The following is a 14,558-nucleotide window of genomic DNA, read 5'->3' as shown; positions in this document are numbered from 1 at the left end:
CTCACACCCACACGAGTTCCCACACGTGCGCACACAGTGAGTTGTGCTCTGACGGTTTGGTTGCGGTGCTTGGCAGGAGGCGAGTGGGTCCTCTAAACTGAAAGCTTCCACTGTTAAAATTTTATAGTAACTCAAGGAAGCTAATGTACTGAGCACTTTACATGGATGTTTGAGGAATTTTGTGAGAAATTCCTACACTGAGTGGAAATCAAAACTGCATCCATCAAGGAAACGTGATGTGAGTGTGATCTAGTATTTAGAGTAGATTTCCCTCCGCACCTTTGTACTTTGCAGTTTTAGAGAGCTGAATAGGTTGTAAGTTTTAACTGGTCAGCGTTTGTCATTATTGCTCGGAAGTAGCAGCTGTGAAGAACAATTTTGCTGTGTTGTTCTGGGCGACTTCCCAGAACAGAAAGGAGATGCAAACCAGCAAGAACCCCAGCGAGCAGGTCTTGCTGCGTTTCCCTGTTCACGACACTTACCTCCCACCCCTTGACCTTCCACGTCCCTCCACCACCGTCTTCTCGCCATCAGTCCCAGCACGAAAACTCTCAGGTCCAGCTGTGTCTTCAGACCTCCATTTCCTTATGAAGGCTTCCGTTTCACATAAAACTTGTATTAAATAAACGAGTATGCTTTCCTCCTGTTTTTAAAAAATAAAAGCAGATACAAAGTTCAGAGTGCCCCTGCTCTGTAAGTAAGAGTGGAGTTTAACACTGAAGTCAGGCAGACCCTGAGGCCCTGCTTAACCAGGAGCTAGCGGGGTCCTGAGCAGATCGCTGAGCATCTTTATGAATCCGGGTCAGAGCTGTGAAACTGGTATGAAACAGAAGCTACTCAGAAGAGATGTGAGATGTGAATAAAGTCAAACCCCATACAGCCTCCCCTTCGTCCCTCCTTCCTTCCTTCCTTCCTTCCATCCTTCCTTCTTTCCTTCCCTCCTTCCTTCCCTCCTTCCTTCTTTCCTTCCTTCCTTCCTTCTTTCCTTCCATCCTTCCTTTTTTCCTTCCTTCCATCCTTCCTTCTTTCCTTTCGGGTGAGGAAGATTTCCCTACGTTTGATTATTTGAAGAAAGAAATGGTTTTGGAAGAGCCGCTGGGTTTGTTCTCCTTGACCATCAGTCTCTGTACATGTGTGATGTCATGTAAATATTGTCCCATTTTTGTTATTGTCTTTCTGTTTGTCAGTCTGTCAAGGACGTTTTCCTTGGTTACAGTGCAGTTACCTGACTTTAATGATGCTGCAACGTTTCACAGAGTGAGCGGCTTGTTCTTTCTGCTCCATCCCCTCTAGTTGGCCATGTAGGTCGTTCGCAGCTTCTCACTACTCTGCATCAGTGTGCAGTGAATATATTCATTGAATTTCTTTTCAAAGTTTTCCTGGCGTCCAGTCTCAAAAATGCAATTGTGGATTCAAAATATTTTTTTGTAACTTTGGACACGATTGCCAAAGTGTTCCATCTTGTTGCTGTGAGATTTAACCCATCGCCCCTGCCGCTGGCACTAAATCACGGTCCCGTCTCACTGCACAGCTCACCAGAACTGGGCATTGAGATTTAAAATGCTCTTGCCCAGGCTGAAAATGCATCTGACGTTTTGAATTTTATATGAATCAAGGCTCAAAGAAGGACCTTATGGAAAGATGCTATTAAAGAATCAGGTAAAGGAGAAAAACATGTTTATATAGATGAATGTTACTAGCCAGGAATGTAAGACCAAAAGCCTTGAAAACGTGTCATTTGTCATTTTTTTAAGCAGTCGTTGGGTCAGAATAACGGCAATTGGAATAAAGGTGTGAAAGAGAGTTTGGTTTTTGAATTTTCCCCCTTTCCTTCCATTCTTTTTCTCTCATTCCTGTTCCACCGTAGTTTTAAAATACCTGACAGTCTTCTGCACACGTGCTTCATTTTCTCCAGATCACAGGGCTCTTGGGTTCGTCAGTAAATGGCACAAAGCTAACAAAAGTCACACCACTTTTGCTTCCATTCTCAGTTTTCGGTGCCCAGTGGTGGCTTCAGAATCTCTCCAACATCAACAGACATCTTTCCAGAAAACCAAACTGTTTGAGTAACACCATGAATTCGCTTCACTCTTCCCCATTTCACTAGCATTAAACACGCCTCACTTGGATGTGTGTGAATAAAAACACAAAGGAAGACCTAGGTCCAGCAAAAGAGCCCCCACTCAGGCCAGTAAGTAGGAGCAGCTGCTTGACTTGTTTGCTCAGGAGTCACTGGCCACTTGTTCATCTGTATCGTCACCTCTGGTGCCTTCGCAGACAGATGGTAGGACAGACCAGAGGTAAGGTCAGGACAGGAAAGCTGAAACTGGAGAAAAATCTCTGCTATATTCATCTGTTCCTGTGAATTGGGAAATAATCAATTTTCTTTTCCATGGCAGGTATCTCCGTTTATTTTTTCCGTCAGTCTGTCTCAGCCCCCTGGGGGAATGCCTCGTGCAATGTCATCCATCCCCCCAAGACCTGCCGTGTCCCCATCACCCCGTCTCCGCCAGGCTCCTTGCCGTTCGGCTTATGGGCACCGTCCCCCCAGCCTGGCCTGGCCCTGCTCCCTTGGCCTCCGTGGTGGGTCGCCGTCACTTGTCAGTTTCCCTCTGTCTCCTCCATGCCTCTTCTGGGGCTCTCCTGGACCACAGTGTTTGTCTCTCGACTTGCTGGACCCTTTCTGACTCCTTCCTGTTCTCAGTTCAACTCTCGTCCTCCATTGGCTGCTCTTCCTGAAGCTCGGGGCCTGCCCTTGGGGAGTGTGTGGAGTGGGCAGGTGCAGAGAGCAGCAGGGCACCGCTGTGCCTGCCCTCCCGCCAAGGGAGCTTCCAGGCTGGGGCTGGCCGGCCGCTGTTTACTCCGCCACCAGTCCAGTTCTCTGACCTTATTAGTCACATCCACGAGGGCTTAGGCGGGCTTCACTTTCATAGCGGATGTGCAAACCTAATGGGGTGAGGGGAGATATTAAGGTTTTTCATTTATACAAAATTTTAGTTTTTTTTTTTTTAGTGGTAGAGGTACCGGGGATTGAACCTAGGACCTCGGGCTTGCTAGGCATGCGCTCTACCACTGAGCTGTTACGCTCCCTCCAAAACCTTAGTGTTTGGGCATATGATGTAGCTTATGTTTCTTAGAGCTTGCTGCGTCTTTCAGAGCGGGGCTGTTTGGATGCTGCTGTTCGGGAAATGTGCGTTATGTCCAGTTTTATACTCTTACAGTTGCAATGGGGAAGGGAACCCGCAGGATTCAGAAGAAAAACTTGCCATTTTACCCAAGATTAAATTGCATCAAACCATTACTGGTATTTCAAAAGCATGTGTTGCAAACTGGCTTTTCTAAAGTTCCCCAGAGTTGCTGCTTCTGTGTTCTTCAGCTGCCATAGAGGGCACTTCATTAAAATGTTCTTACACGTGTGTTTCTCCAAGAGGCTACTTCTTTCCTGTCTCCACTTTTGCAAGAAAGAGCATTAATCTCCGTCCAGAATAGGCATGACCTTGTCTGTGTCTGGGGAACTGCTGTTCCTGCCTCTCCAGGGTCCGTGCACTGAATGGTCCAGCATGATGGTGGGATAGCGTGGCATGGGGTTACCTGTTCCCATGCCCACCTGGTGATGCAGGACAGTATTTCCAGGGCTGCAGGCAGTGCCTTAGTCAGGTGGACGTCACTTGCTCCAGGCAGGTCCTCCCGGGTGCGAGTAAGCCCCGCACAGACTCGCTGACTGAGGTTCTCTGATGCCCAAGGAGGTACCTGTCAGAGCACATGTGCAGGAAGGGGCTCGAGACCAATGGGAAGAGCTGATCTGACCCATCGTGGAGGGGCTTGGACCAGACAGAAGCACATGAACTGGGAGGCCCACATGCGTGCAAAGTGACCTTGAACTCTAGAAATCCTTCTCACCTACAAAATAATATGCTCCATGTTGGCTGGTGTTCACAGCTATGGATCTATGGTCCGTAGAAAGGATTGGTGCCGTGTAACTTCTGTGATCAGAACCGTCCCTCCTGTGGTTCCTTCTCTCCCCCTGTTGGTGCAGTGAGGGCGGCATGGGGCCTTCTTCTGAGGCTGTCCTTTCCCCCTAGTGCTTGTGTTGTAGGCGCTCCATCAGCAGGGAGACAGGGTGCAACCACAAACCTCCGCTGGATGTCCACTCCAGCTGTGTCCCTCACGGGCGGCCGCTCCCTACCCCACAGTGGCCACTGTTGACCGCAGGCCCTCCAGCCACCATCCATCACGACTCGATGCGCGCATGTGATCCCTCTGCCCTGCCCACGGGGCCATGCTGCGCCTCCACCCCACAGGAGCCCACTTCTCATCTTCCCTGCCTCTCCCATTGGCTCTGCGAGCCTCCAGCACGCCGGCCGCCCTGGGCATCCTGGTTCTCCCGGCCTAAGACTCTTACCTCCCGGATGCGGCACCTGTTCTCCTGGAGCATCTCCCTCCGCTGCTCCTCTCCTGCCCATCAGTCCCAGGAGATGCATTCTTTCTCACTTTCTTTGGCACTCGTCCACTCCTCAGGTCACCCCTGCAGGTTTGTGCACTGGCCCCTGTGCCCACCTACCCCACCCCAATCCCAGAGCAGCAGTTTACACTGAAATGGAGGACCTTGGGAACTCCTGATTTTTTTCCAAAGGGGAGATTCTATGAGTGAATTTCAGCATCCGCCAGGCTAGCGCGGAGAGGTTTGGAGGCATCCTTGTCTTGGTGTCTCCTGCATCATCCACGGTGACCTGCGAGCCACGATATCACAGGATGAGCCCTCACCTGGCCTTAACTAACCCTGCCCCCACATCAGTACCATTCTGAGTCTTGGCCTCACTGGCTTTTGCATCCTAAGAAAAGTGTACCTTTAAGTTCTCTCCTGGCACCTTTTCAAACAATTCCATTTGTTAATGTTGGAAAACACCAAACTAACAGCTGAGAATTGCAGCAAATGACCATTTGGGCTCCATACCGTTAATAACCATGAGATGGAAAAGGCTCCACAGCCAAATAATGTTTTCGATCATGGAGCTGTTTTCTGCTGTCTTCGTGAGGGCCAGGGAGGTGCTCCGCCACCGTCAGAAATTCCCATTTCACTGTAACGGTGTTAGAACATGAGTGATCTTGGTGTCTGCGAGGTTTCTGAGTTCCTGCTTGAATAATCTCTTCCTACTGCCCATGCTGGTAACCTGAAGCAAATAATTGAACAACCCAAGTGGATGCTGGCAGCTTCTGCCACTTGGTGGCAAAGCCAATATATTTCGCGCTGTAATGTGAATGTGAGTAAGTTTGGTGGCGATTTTATCTTGTTTATTCTTCAGTTCTTTGGGATTTTGTTGGTTGGTTTACTTTTGCTTTCATTTAAAAAATAATGGTTGATTCTGTTGCTTTGGGTGGTTAGAGGGGAAATGTGGCCCAAGAATGAGGCTTTTATTTCATTGAGTCCCAGACCCGAAAGCAGCCTGAGAGATCATGGAAACTAGGACCCTGAGAGTGCTGATGACATTGAATTCTGTTTATAAAAGCCCCCCAGCAAAGAGATGCCCATAATCCCCTTTAATCAAATCTAACAGGACTCGCCGTGCAGGCGTGTTCCTGGAGTCCACAGTCACTGAATACAGCCCCAAGGTCAGTCCTCGGTCTAGGTCGTGTAGAAACTGGGAGCAGCTGCACCTGTCTCAGGGGTTTCCAGGTGTGACAGCCTTGCAGCAGACAGTTCCCCAGCCAGGTTACTCCAGGTCTGGGGCTTGGGGCCTCTAGGCTCACGAGCATTTCACAGAAGCGTCAAGGTCAGTGAGCTGCCTGCTTGTCAGACGTGGAAGGATGTAGGGATTTTGGAACATGGGATGCGGAGCGCCAGAGATTAATTAAGTGTGTAATTAAGTTTACAGAGCGGTTAAGCAAGAGGAATACCGTATACATAAAAATATCAGCACGTCTGAGCATAGGGATTCAAGGCTGAGTGAGAGATTTGGGGGGATCCATTGCTTTTCGGGTTTCAGCATGTGAGCCCAGGGCCCCGAGGGTGTCGAAGAGCCAGGCTGCTCCCTGCCCAGCCACACCAGTGCCTTCTTCTTGGCCACGTTTTCTGGCTAAGTGACTTTCTTCCACTCATGCCTCCTGTAATGCTGAAGAGAAGGGCGTGGTTCTGCAATTCTGTCAGCCCTGCCAGTTCCAACTGGGGGTGCAGAACTAAAGAGGATCTCATTTCTGGAACTCTCTAACGCCAGGGGGTGGTTGAAAACCATGGTCATACCTCCAGTATCTTGTGAGCGGCTATTCTTGAAAATCAGGAGAAAGTTAACAGTGGAACCACACAGGCAGGTCTAGGAGGTATCGCGGCTTTGGTTCCGGGCCACCATGATCAAGGGGCATCTCAATAAGACAAGCTGCACAAATTTTCTGGCTTCCCAGTGTGTATGAGTTGTGTTGACACTATACCGTAGTCTGTTCAGTGTGTCTAAAAAAGCAATGCGCTTACCTTCATTAAAAATGCTTTATTGTTTTAAAAAAATGTTAACCATCATCTGAACCTTCAGCGAGTCATAAACTTTTTGCTGGCGGGGAGTTGAAAATATTGCGAGAATTACCAGAATGTGACGCAGAAACACCAAGGGAGCAAATGCTGTTCGAAAAATGGCTCCAGTAGACATGCTCAACGCATAAACTTTCCATTTGTCAAAAACGCAGTCTCTGAGAGCACAGCAAAGCAGAGGGCTGTAGAAGGAGGCATGTCTGCACTCAGATTTATTTGTAGAAGGGTCAGAGATACCCCTCTGCTGATGCGCTGAGCTGACCACAGAGAACGCAGGTCTGGTCTTAATACATTTATAAGTGTGTTCTAGCAAGAGTGGTAAATCTAACCCCCAACAGAAGTTGTGCATTCCGAGTCAAGAGGACTGGCGTTTGGATTATCCACTGTGGAGACCCTTCACTCCATGATGTTTTAAACTGGAGCCAATAACCCATGGTTAATGGTGGCACTGAGTGGTGAAAGCAATGGTTCCTTTCTAAGTTAATTGCGTTAATGGCGGTGTTAACACAATACCGCTGTGAGCGCAGCCCCTCCCGCCCCACACCCTCCACTGTGTTCAATTTAACAGCAACCTTCTAAAAATTCCTGTCTTTACATGTGGTTTCTTATGTTTCATATGCTCAGAGGGCCGCTGGTATCAGATGCTTAGAGACGCTCTGTTCAATATTTTAAGCTGGACACCCTGTGGATATTTTTGTAGTGATATTGGTGATTCAGAAAAGAGAGGAAATATAATGATTTTATCGTGAATGAGCCTCTGCCCCCACCCCCACCTTGAGCAACACAGTAAATCCTTGCTAATTTTATCTTAAACGTACAGAATCCTGTTGCAAATTACCAGACAGCAGGCATTTACAAGTCAGGTAATAAACATGATTCTGATAAAAACCAGCTCGGCTCTATAGCAAATGTACTTTCTCCAGTTTAGTTGGACAGGATCATTTAACTCTGATTATGATAACAGTTCACAGCAGAGTGGCAAATTGATTCTAGTATATTCTGTAAAAATTAACGGAGGCCCTCGAATTCGAGTCTAGCTGCAGATCCGTGGCATTGAATCCTGGCTGATAAACAGAAAAGGGCTGCCAGGTGTTTGTGCAAATTGCCTGGTTTAGACGAGAGTTTAGTAAAATTAGAATCAGCTGTGTTCTTCTGCGTTCCTTATCATTCATCCACTCTTTTTAGAAAACATTAAATTCATCAGTCAAAATTTGATAAGCAGCATCCTTAAGAAGCTGGGGCCTCCTTTATTGCCCTTGTTTGTGACAGCGTGGTTTACGTGGAAGCACAGAAAACCTGACATTTCCATAAAGTAGACTCCAAGTTCCAATCCTTCTGATTAACCAGTGCTGAGCAAGTTGAAATATTGTGTGTGTTTGTTTTCCTAGGTTGTGTGTGTTTTTCTGCAGTCTCTGTGCCTTCTCGGTTGTATGCTCGTTAAACGTGTGGGATTGAATCGTGTTTTAATTAGACTGAGTCTTAGTTTGTCTCTCAGTGATTTGTTCTGAACATCAGTGCTTGCTTCTTAATAGTTGGCCTTCCCCATCGAGGTGCCACCTGGAAGATGGGCTGCCTTGAAACACCAACTTCTGGTCTAGTGGCAAGCCATCTCTCTTCTGCTAGTTTCCCCCCCAAAAAAAGCCTTTGGCAGAATTTTTTTTTTCTATAAAGAACAGAGTATTAGTGGATTAATATCAAAGGGTTATTTTATAGTAAAGGCCATTATCATGAGACCTCAGGTGAAGAAAAAAAAAGCAACTTGTTCTTTCTTCTTCAACAGAATCATCTCTTCTCTCTGTTCCTAAAATCCCTGAACTTCTTAAGCTGAACAGAATCAAAAAGAGGGTGTTTACTTGGGGAGGGGACAATGGCACGGATCAAGGAGAGAATGGCCAGGATTCACTGAAGTCCTGGTTTCTGTGACGTTACTGAGTCCTTGATGTCAAGCAAGAATCAATACTCCTCTCCAGTCCTGTTTTAAGCCTTCGTTTCGTCTGTCGCATGATAAAATTGTGGCTTCGGGCAGTGTGTCCTGATCAAGGTCGCATTCGAGGCCTCTCCTTGGGTCTCAGCAGACCCCTTGCCTCCTGCTTCACAGGGGGTCACACTCAGCTGTCACCGCCATAGCGGTGCGGAGTCCTCAGTGCAGTAGATGGTGCCTGTAGAACCTGTGACAGACACTCCGATGAGTGTGTTCACCACTTGGCTTGCGTGGCCAAGGGAGCAGGTTGTGTCTTAGCAGCCTGCTTGCCCACTCCTTTGCTGCTGCACTGAGCCCTCCCCAGCTCCAATTTAATACCAGCTCTATCCAGTAACTCATCCCATTAGAGCATCAACACCAGGCGCGGTTCTAGGAGTTGGGAATACAGCAGTGACCAAGGGAGAAGAAAAGTCTTTCTCTCATGGAGATGAAATTCTTATGGGATCCCAACAACAGTGGGAGGCTCAGGGGCTGCTGTCTGGGGAAGCAATGTCAGCGTGTATTTCAGAGGGATCCCAGAGGCCCTCGCATACACGCCTGGTGTGCTTGCTTTCTGAACCCAGATTCCAGCTGTTGTTTCCTTCAATTCTCCTTTGCCCATCTTCTTTCAGTCCAGTGTGGGCATCTCCATCTGTGTGGGACCCCTCCTTCCTACCTGGCCCACATCACAGCCACTCACCTGGCCAGTACACTTATCCCAGGACTGAAGCGGCTCTGAATCCTGCGGGGATCGGGGGACTGGTGGGGAAGATGGGGATGTGTGGCCGTCACTATTGAGGTAGTTATTTCCAGTCTGATCAGCCATGTGCTTCATGACCTCCTTGAAAACATTTTGGAGATTGACCCCTCTCCAGAATTCAAAGTTTTCCTGAAAGCATGGGACAGAGAGACAGTCCGTCAGTTCTGGGGACCCTTTGCCACCTTGATACTCTTGGAAGTTTCACCAGGAGCTTTGGGGAATTCAAGGAGAGGCCTGGGGTGGATGCTTGAGGTGTGTGCTGGTCTGTCTTTAGAGGCATCGCTCCTCTTGTTTTTTTAATAATATTTTTCAACCAGAGTGAATCAAGGAATGGCAGGGAAGTGGCCCTTTGGATGTTTCCAGATCGCAGAGAACTCTGCTGGCAAGTGAGACACCATCTGTTCTTTTCGAGGAAACAATTTAGCTGTTACTGTTCCTCGAGATGAAGTTTCGGACTTTTTTTTTCATGTTGTGACTTGATTTTTTTTTTTTTTTAATTCCTATGATTTCCTTGTCTTTCCCTGGTTCTTGCTCCTGCTCTCAGAATATGCATGGAGGCTGCATTAACCAGGGAAGGAAATGGAAGATTCCCCCTGGGGCGGGAAACCATCAGAAATCCCCAGGGGCTCGGGGGGTGGCTGCCCTTAAATGAAATCAGGCTTCAAAGGCACCGGGCAATTATCTGATGATGCGACTTATGTACCTTTGACACTCAAGTCACGAAATGAAATATCCGCCATGCTGGTTATTTACGCTTCTCTGTTTCATTATAGTTTGAAAATGAGATCATCACCAAGCTGGATCACGAAGTGGAGGGAGGCAGAGGCGACGAGCAGTACAAAGTGTTATTTGATAAAATGTAAGTGTTGATTAACAGTGAGACTTATGTCAGAATAGAGTCAGAGAGGCTGCAATTAGACGACAGTGAACTTTGCAGCCCAGAAAATAATTAAAATGTGTTAATAACGGAAAATATTTCTAACTGCACCTTAGTCAGGTTTCTTTTTTCTGAGGGTGATGAGCGAGGTGTGTGTAATTATTTTCCAGCCTCCTGGAGCACTGCAGGAAGCACAAGTACCTCGCCAAAACGGGAGAAACCTTCGTCAGGCTCGTCGTGCGCCTGATGGAGAGGCTTTTGGACTACAGAACCATCATGCACGATGAGAACAAAGAAAACCGCATGAGCTGCACCGTCAACGTGCTGGTGAGTGAAAAGCTAAATCTCTCATCCTTGCAGGAAGCCGGAAGCTGAACCCAGAAGTTCGAAGCCTTAACAACAGCTGGTCACCGAGCTTTGCGCTGCAGAAATCAGTTTCCTTTGCTTGTTTCCCTCGTCTGTTGCAGGGAGGGAGGGATGGAGAGGTGTTTGCAGAGCTGCTCGAGACGCATCTGCAAAAGCATCTCCCCTCGGGATGCTTTCCCTGTGCTCTTCCCGTTGGTTCAGACTGACGAGCCATCTCATTGTGTGACCAGGGTAGCATCCTTGCTGATTACGGATCTGAAGGGTTTCATTACTCGGAGACTGTAAACGTGGCCCGTAGTGGGTTGAATGGTGGCCTCCGAAAGATAGGTTCACACCCTCATCCTCAGAGCCTGTGCATGTGACCTTATTTGGAGAAAAAATTCCTTGCAGATGTGATAAAGTTAAGGATCTTGAGATGAGATCATCCTGGATCACCCAAGTGGGCCCTAAATCCACTGACAAGTGTCTTATAAGAGACAGGAAAGGAGAAGACAGAGACCCAGTGGAGAAGAGGGAGGCAGAGATGGGAGTGGTGTGACTACAAGCCAAGGAGCGTCTGGGGCCACAAGCAGCTGGAAGAGGCAGGACGGATCCTCCCCTGGAGCCTTCGGAGGGAATGCGGTCCTGCTGACACCTTGATTTCAGACTCTGGCCTCTGAAACTGTGAGAGACGGTTTAGCTATTGTTTTCAGCCACCAAGTTTCCAGTAATTTGTTACGGAAGCCACAAGAAACTCACATTGGCCATGTGGATAACTTCAGCTCGGGTGAATGTGGCCACCACCATCCATCCACCTCTTGCGCACCTGCTGTCACTGTGGCACGGCCAGGCTGTTGGACACCCCGTTTCTGATGTAGTCATGGTGCATCGGGAGACGCATGGGGCGATGATGCTTAAGGGTGATGTTTCAGGAAGCTTTTGGACAAGCTCCACTGGAGGGCGTGGGTGGCAAACCTCATGGCTCTCAGGACCCCTGTGACTCCTGGATCTGGCCCCCAAACTCTCTGCATCTCTCTGCATCCTCCTTCTCTGCTGCTCCCATAAGGAGCCAGAAAAGCAGACTCCCGGACCTGGTAGCGTTCTCCTCAATTTCCTCTGCCTGTCTCAGGGCAGGGATGCAGGAGAACACAACTCCTTCAGGCCTCTGGATTCCTCATCACCACCCGGCCGTTGACGGCTGGTTGACGCTCTGCCCTGCCTCCCACCATCTGTATGGGCTTGCAGGCACTTCGAGATCTTGGAAGTGGATTTTTGTGCCAGGAGGAAACAGGCCACATCATTCATTCTTGAGAATGACCGGAGGTGTTTGGATTAAAAAGGTAAACAAAAGGGACTGTATTTTACCTTCCATGCACTTGAGCGTCAGCACGGAGTCTGTGAGGAGCTCACGGCTGAAAGCTCGTGCAGTCTCAGCCCGGTCCTTCTGTTGTGGGGCCACCTGTTTTGGCTAATGATCAACATTTTCTGTAGCAAGTTCTCTCTTCCTTGAAAATCTAAACAGAAAGGATGTCCAGTTTCTGGTCCAACATGTAAAGGGAGCTTGGAAGTTGTTGCTCTCGTCCGCACCACAAGAAGAAAGCTGGCAAACTGAAAATCGACAACTCTTAGATCACTCTTCTTCGGTCCACCAGGAAAGCTACTGCCCTCAAAACTGGAGAGACAGGGTGACACAGAGAACCCCAGCTTCCCAGAGCAGAACCTCTGGGGCAGAGACTGCCGCAGGGATCAGCACTGAGCTCCTTTCACCCCGTACATCACGTCCACCTTCAACATAAAGTTACAAGACATCCTAAAGGCAAAGGACGCAGTTTGAAGAGGCAGAGCATCAGAGCTGGACTCGGATATGGCAGAGGGTTTGAAATTATCAGACAGTGAATTGGAAATGACTATGATTCATGTGCTAAGGACTCTAATGGAAAAAGTAGGCCTTGTGCAAAAACAGGTCATACAAGCAGGAAGGTGGGAGCTCTAAGAAAAGAGTCCAAAAGAAATGCTAGAAATCTGAAACAATGGAATGAAGAAGGGTCTCATCAATAGACTGGACGTGGCCCAGGAAAGGGTCAGTGAGCTTGAAACATTAAGTACGTTTGCATTAGGGTCTTGGGCCACTGTCCTGAATGACTGGCTTCTATCCCCGAGATCTGGCCCACTAGCTATGTTTGCCTTCCCGTCCACCTGTAGCCTGACTGTGCTCGCTGAGTAGGGCGCTCTGCCCCCGGGAAGGGCCTCCTTCATTTGCACAGACCTGAGCCTGGCTCCTGCTCGGTCGTCTTCTTGCATTTTCGCCTCTATTCAAAGTAATTTACTTTCATGGTGCCGGCGTGGTTCACACGAAACAGAAATCAGTACTTTTCTGCAGGAGAGAAACAGAAACCTTTTCCAAATCATTCCCTGCTATGGACATCTTTTCTACTGCTCCCTCTGATCAAACAGATGGGATCTAAGAGGCCCATTTGTGTGTGCAGAAGGAAGAATTGTTATTATGTCTATTAGGGTTCCAACTTTGATGACTGAGACTACTCTTTGTTTTAAGGAAGATCTCTCATGTCCACAGGATGTGAAACCTAGTGGAGAAACGGTGATGTGCTCTGAACGTGGCCTTTTATCAGAATCAGAATCAGGGTTAGAAAAATAAGCTCTTGTCATGACACCTGCGGTCACAGTTCCTGGCAGTAACGTGTGTTCCTCCCCCATCCTGAGATGGTCTGTCATCTGGTAACTTCCACCAGTCTGGCCCGTCCTGAGTCATCCCATGAAGAGCCAAGTGTTCTACTCTTAACGATCTCCTGGGAAGGATATGGTGGGTCCCATCCTGTCATAATTCTTTCATTTAAAAAAACAGAGTAGATCTATGGAGTAACGAGAAACAAGGAAACTGGATTTTTGCAGAAACGTGTTCTGTCTCTTAATATTCACTGCTGAGATCACGTTTAACCATATAAATACACTTCTAATCTGATCTATTTTTACCTTTTCTTCTGGTACTTTTCTTGTGAAACAGATAGTTTCATAAAAGTTTATCTGTCTATTCATCTCCAGATGAAAATGGATATAGAAACATGTTTAAAAATATATAAAGTACTCAATTTACTGCTAAGCAGAAGTCCCCTTAAAATCCTAAGGTTAAAAAAACCTATTTAAAAAACCACAGAATTTATTCATCAATAAATAAACATAAATCCATTGCCAAATTTCCTTTAGAACCAGCCCTGTTACTTTTTTTTTAACGGACTTGGTGGAACATTCTAGGTTGTGTGGGCTCATTAATGTTCTACTCTTCCTGTCACTTACAAAAACAAATTAAAATTAAAAAATAAGGCACATGAGCAGGGATTCTGCCCGATGGAACTAAAGTACCTCCACATGCAAGTCTGTACATGTATTGGACTGGTTTCCACCGGACAAAACGAACATTTGTAATTAAGTAAAATAGCACTGTCACCTCACAATCGTGCAATCTTTAACAACTGGTCAGTGATTTGGGTGTATATCCCCTAGTTCTTCTATGCAATTATCATCTCATCCCAGACTGAGAGTGGCAGAGTCATTGTTTTTTTTAATAGACGTAAGTATGCTCTTCATGGCCCCTTTACAAGGCTAATTAAGGTGGTTTCAGCTAGAGTTCTAACAATCTTTGGATGTGTCTTAGTCATGAAGGAGTACAAAATTGGACTATAATGCAAATGCCTGAGCTCTGAAAGATCAATGCATGTGCATCGCAGCTGGGGGGCCTGGTCCGACGGGGCCACTTGGGGAGCCACAGACATTAGCACGGGTGCCGAGAGGACTGTGAGGGGCGGAGGCTGCCTGCAGAGCTCAGAAGTGGAGCGCCAGAGCGGAAGAAATGCAAAGGTTTTATATAGAAATTGGGATTTGAGATGCACGTCCTTCGGTTCTAGGGAGGTTTTGAAGTCCTGGGAAGGGAAGAGAACTCTGCCCAGGCAGGAGATAGAAGACATTTCCATATCTCAGAGAGACGAATGAAGGGCGCATGAGATCCCCGTTGTGAAATTGTAACGGAGGATGATCAAAAGCTTAGGAAAGGATTAAAAATAGTGGTGCAAAAGAGGATGGTGTG

General features: G+C 47.6%; 1 protein-coding gene across 1 annotated transcript in view; it reads left to right on the top strand.

The window, feature by feature from the left end:
• DOCK1 (dedicator of cytokinesis 1) overlaps positions 1–14,558 on the top strand; it is a 484,302-nt gene that overhangs the window by 411,324 nt on the left and 58,420 nt on the right. The window contains 2 exon segments of the mRNA XM_032490663.1: positions 10,011–10,096; positions 10,285–10,441. Coding sequence (XP_032346554.1) covers positions 10,011–10,096; positions 10,285–10,441 — 243 coding nt within the window.

Source organism: Camelus ferus, chromosome 11, assembly GCF_009834535.1.
Source record: "Camelus ferus isolate YT-003-E chromosome 11, BCGSAC_Cfer_1.0, whole genome shotgun sequence".
In the NCBI taxonomy this organism is placed as follows: Eukaryota; Metazoa; Chordata; class Mammalia; order Artiodactyla; family Camelidae; genus Camelus; species Camelus ferus.
The sequence above is the reverse complement of the archived record's forward strand: the minus strand, read 5'-3'. Positions and strand labels throughout refer to the sequence as shown.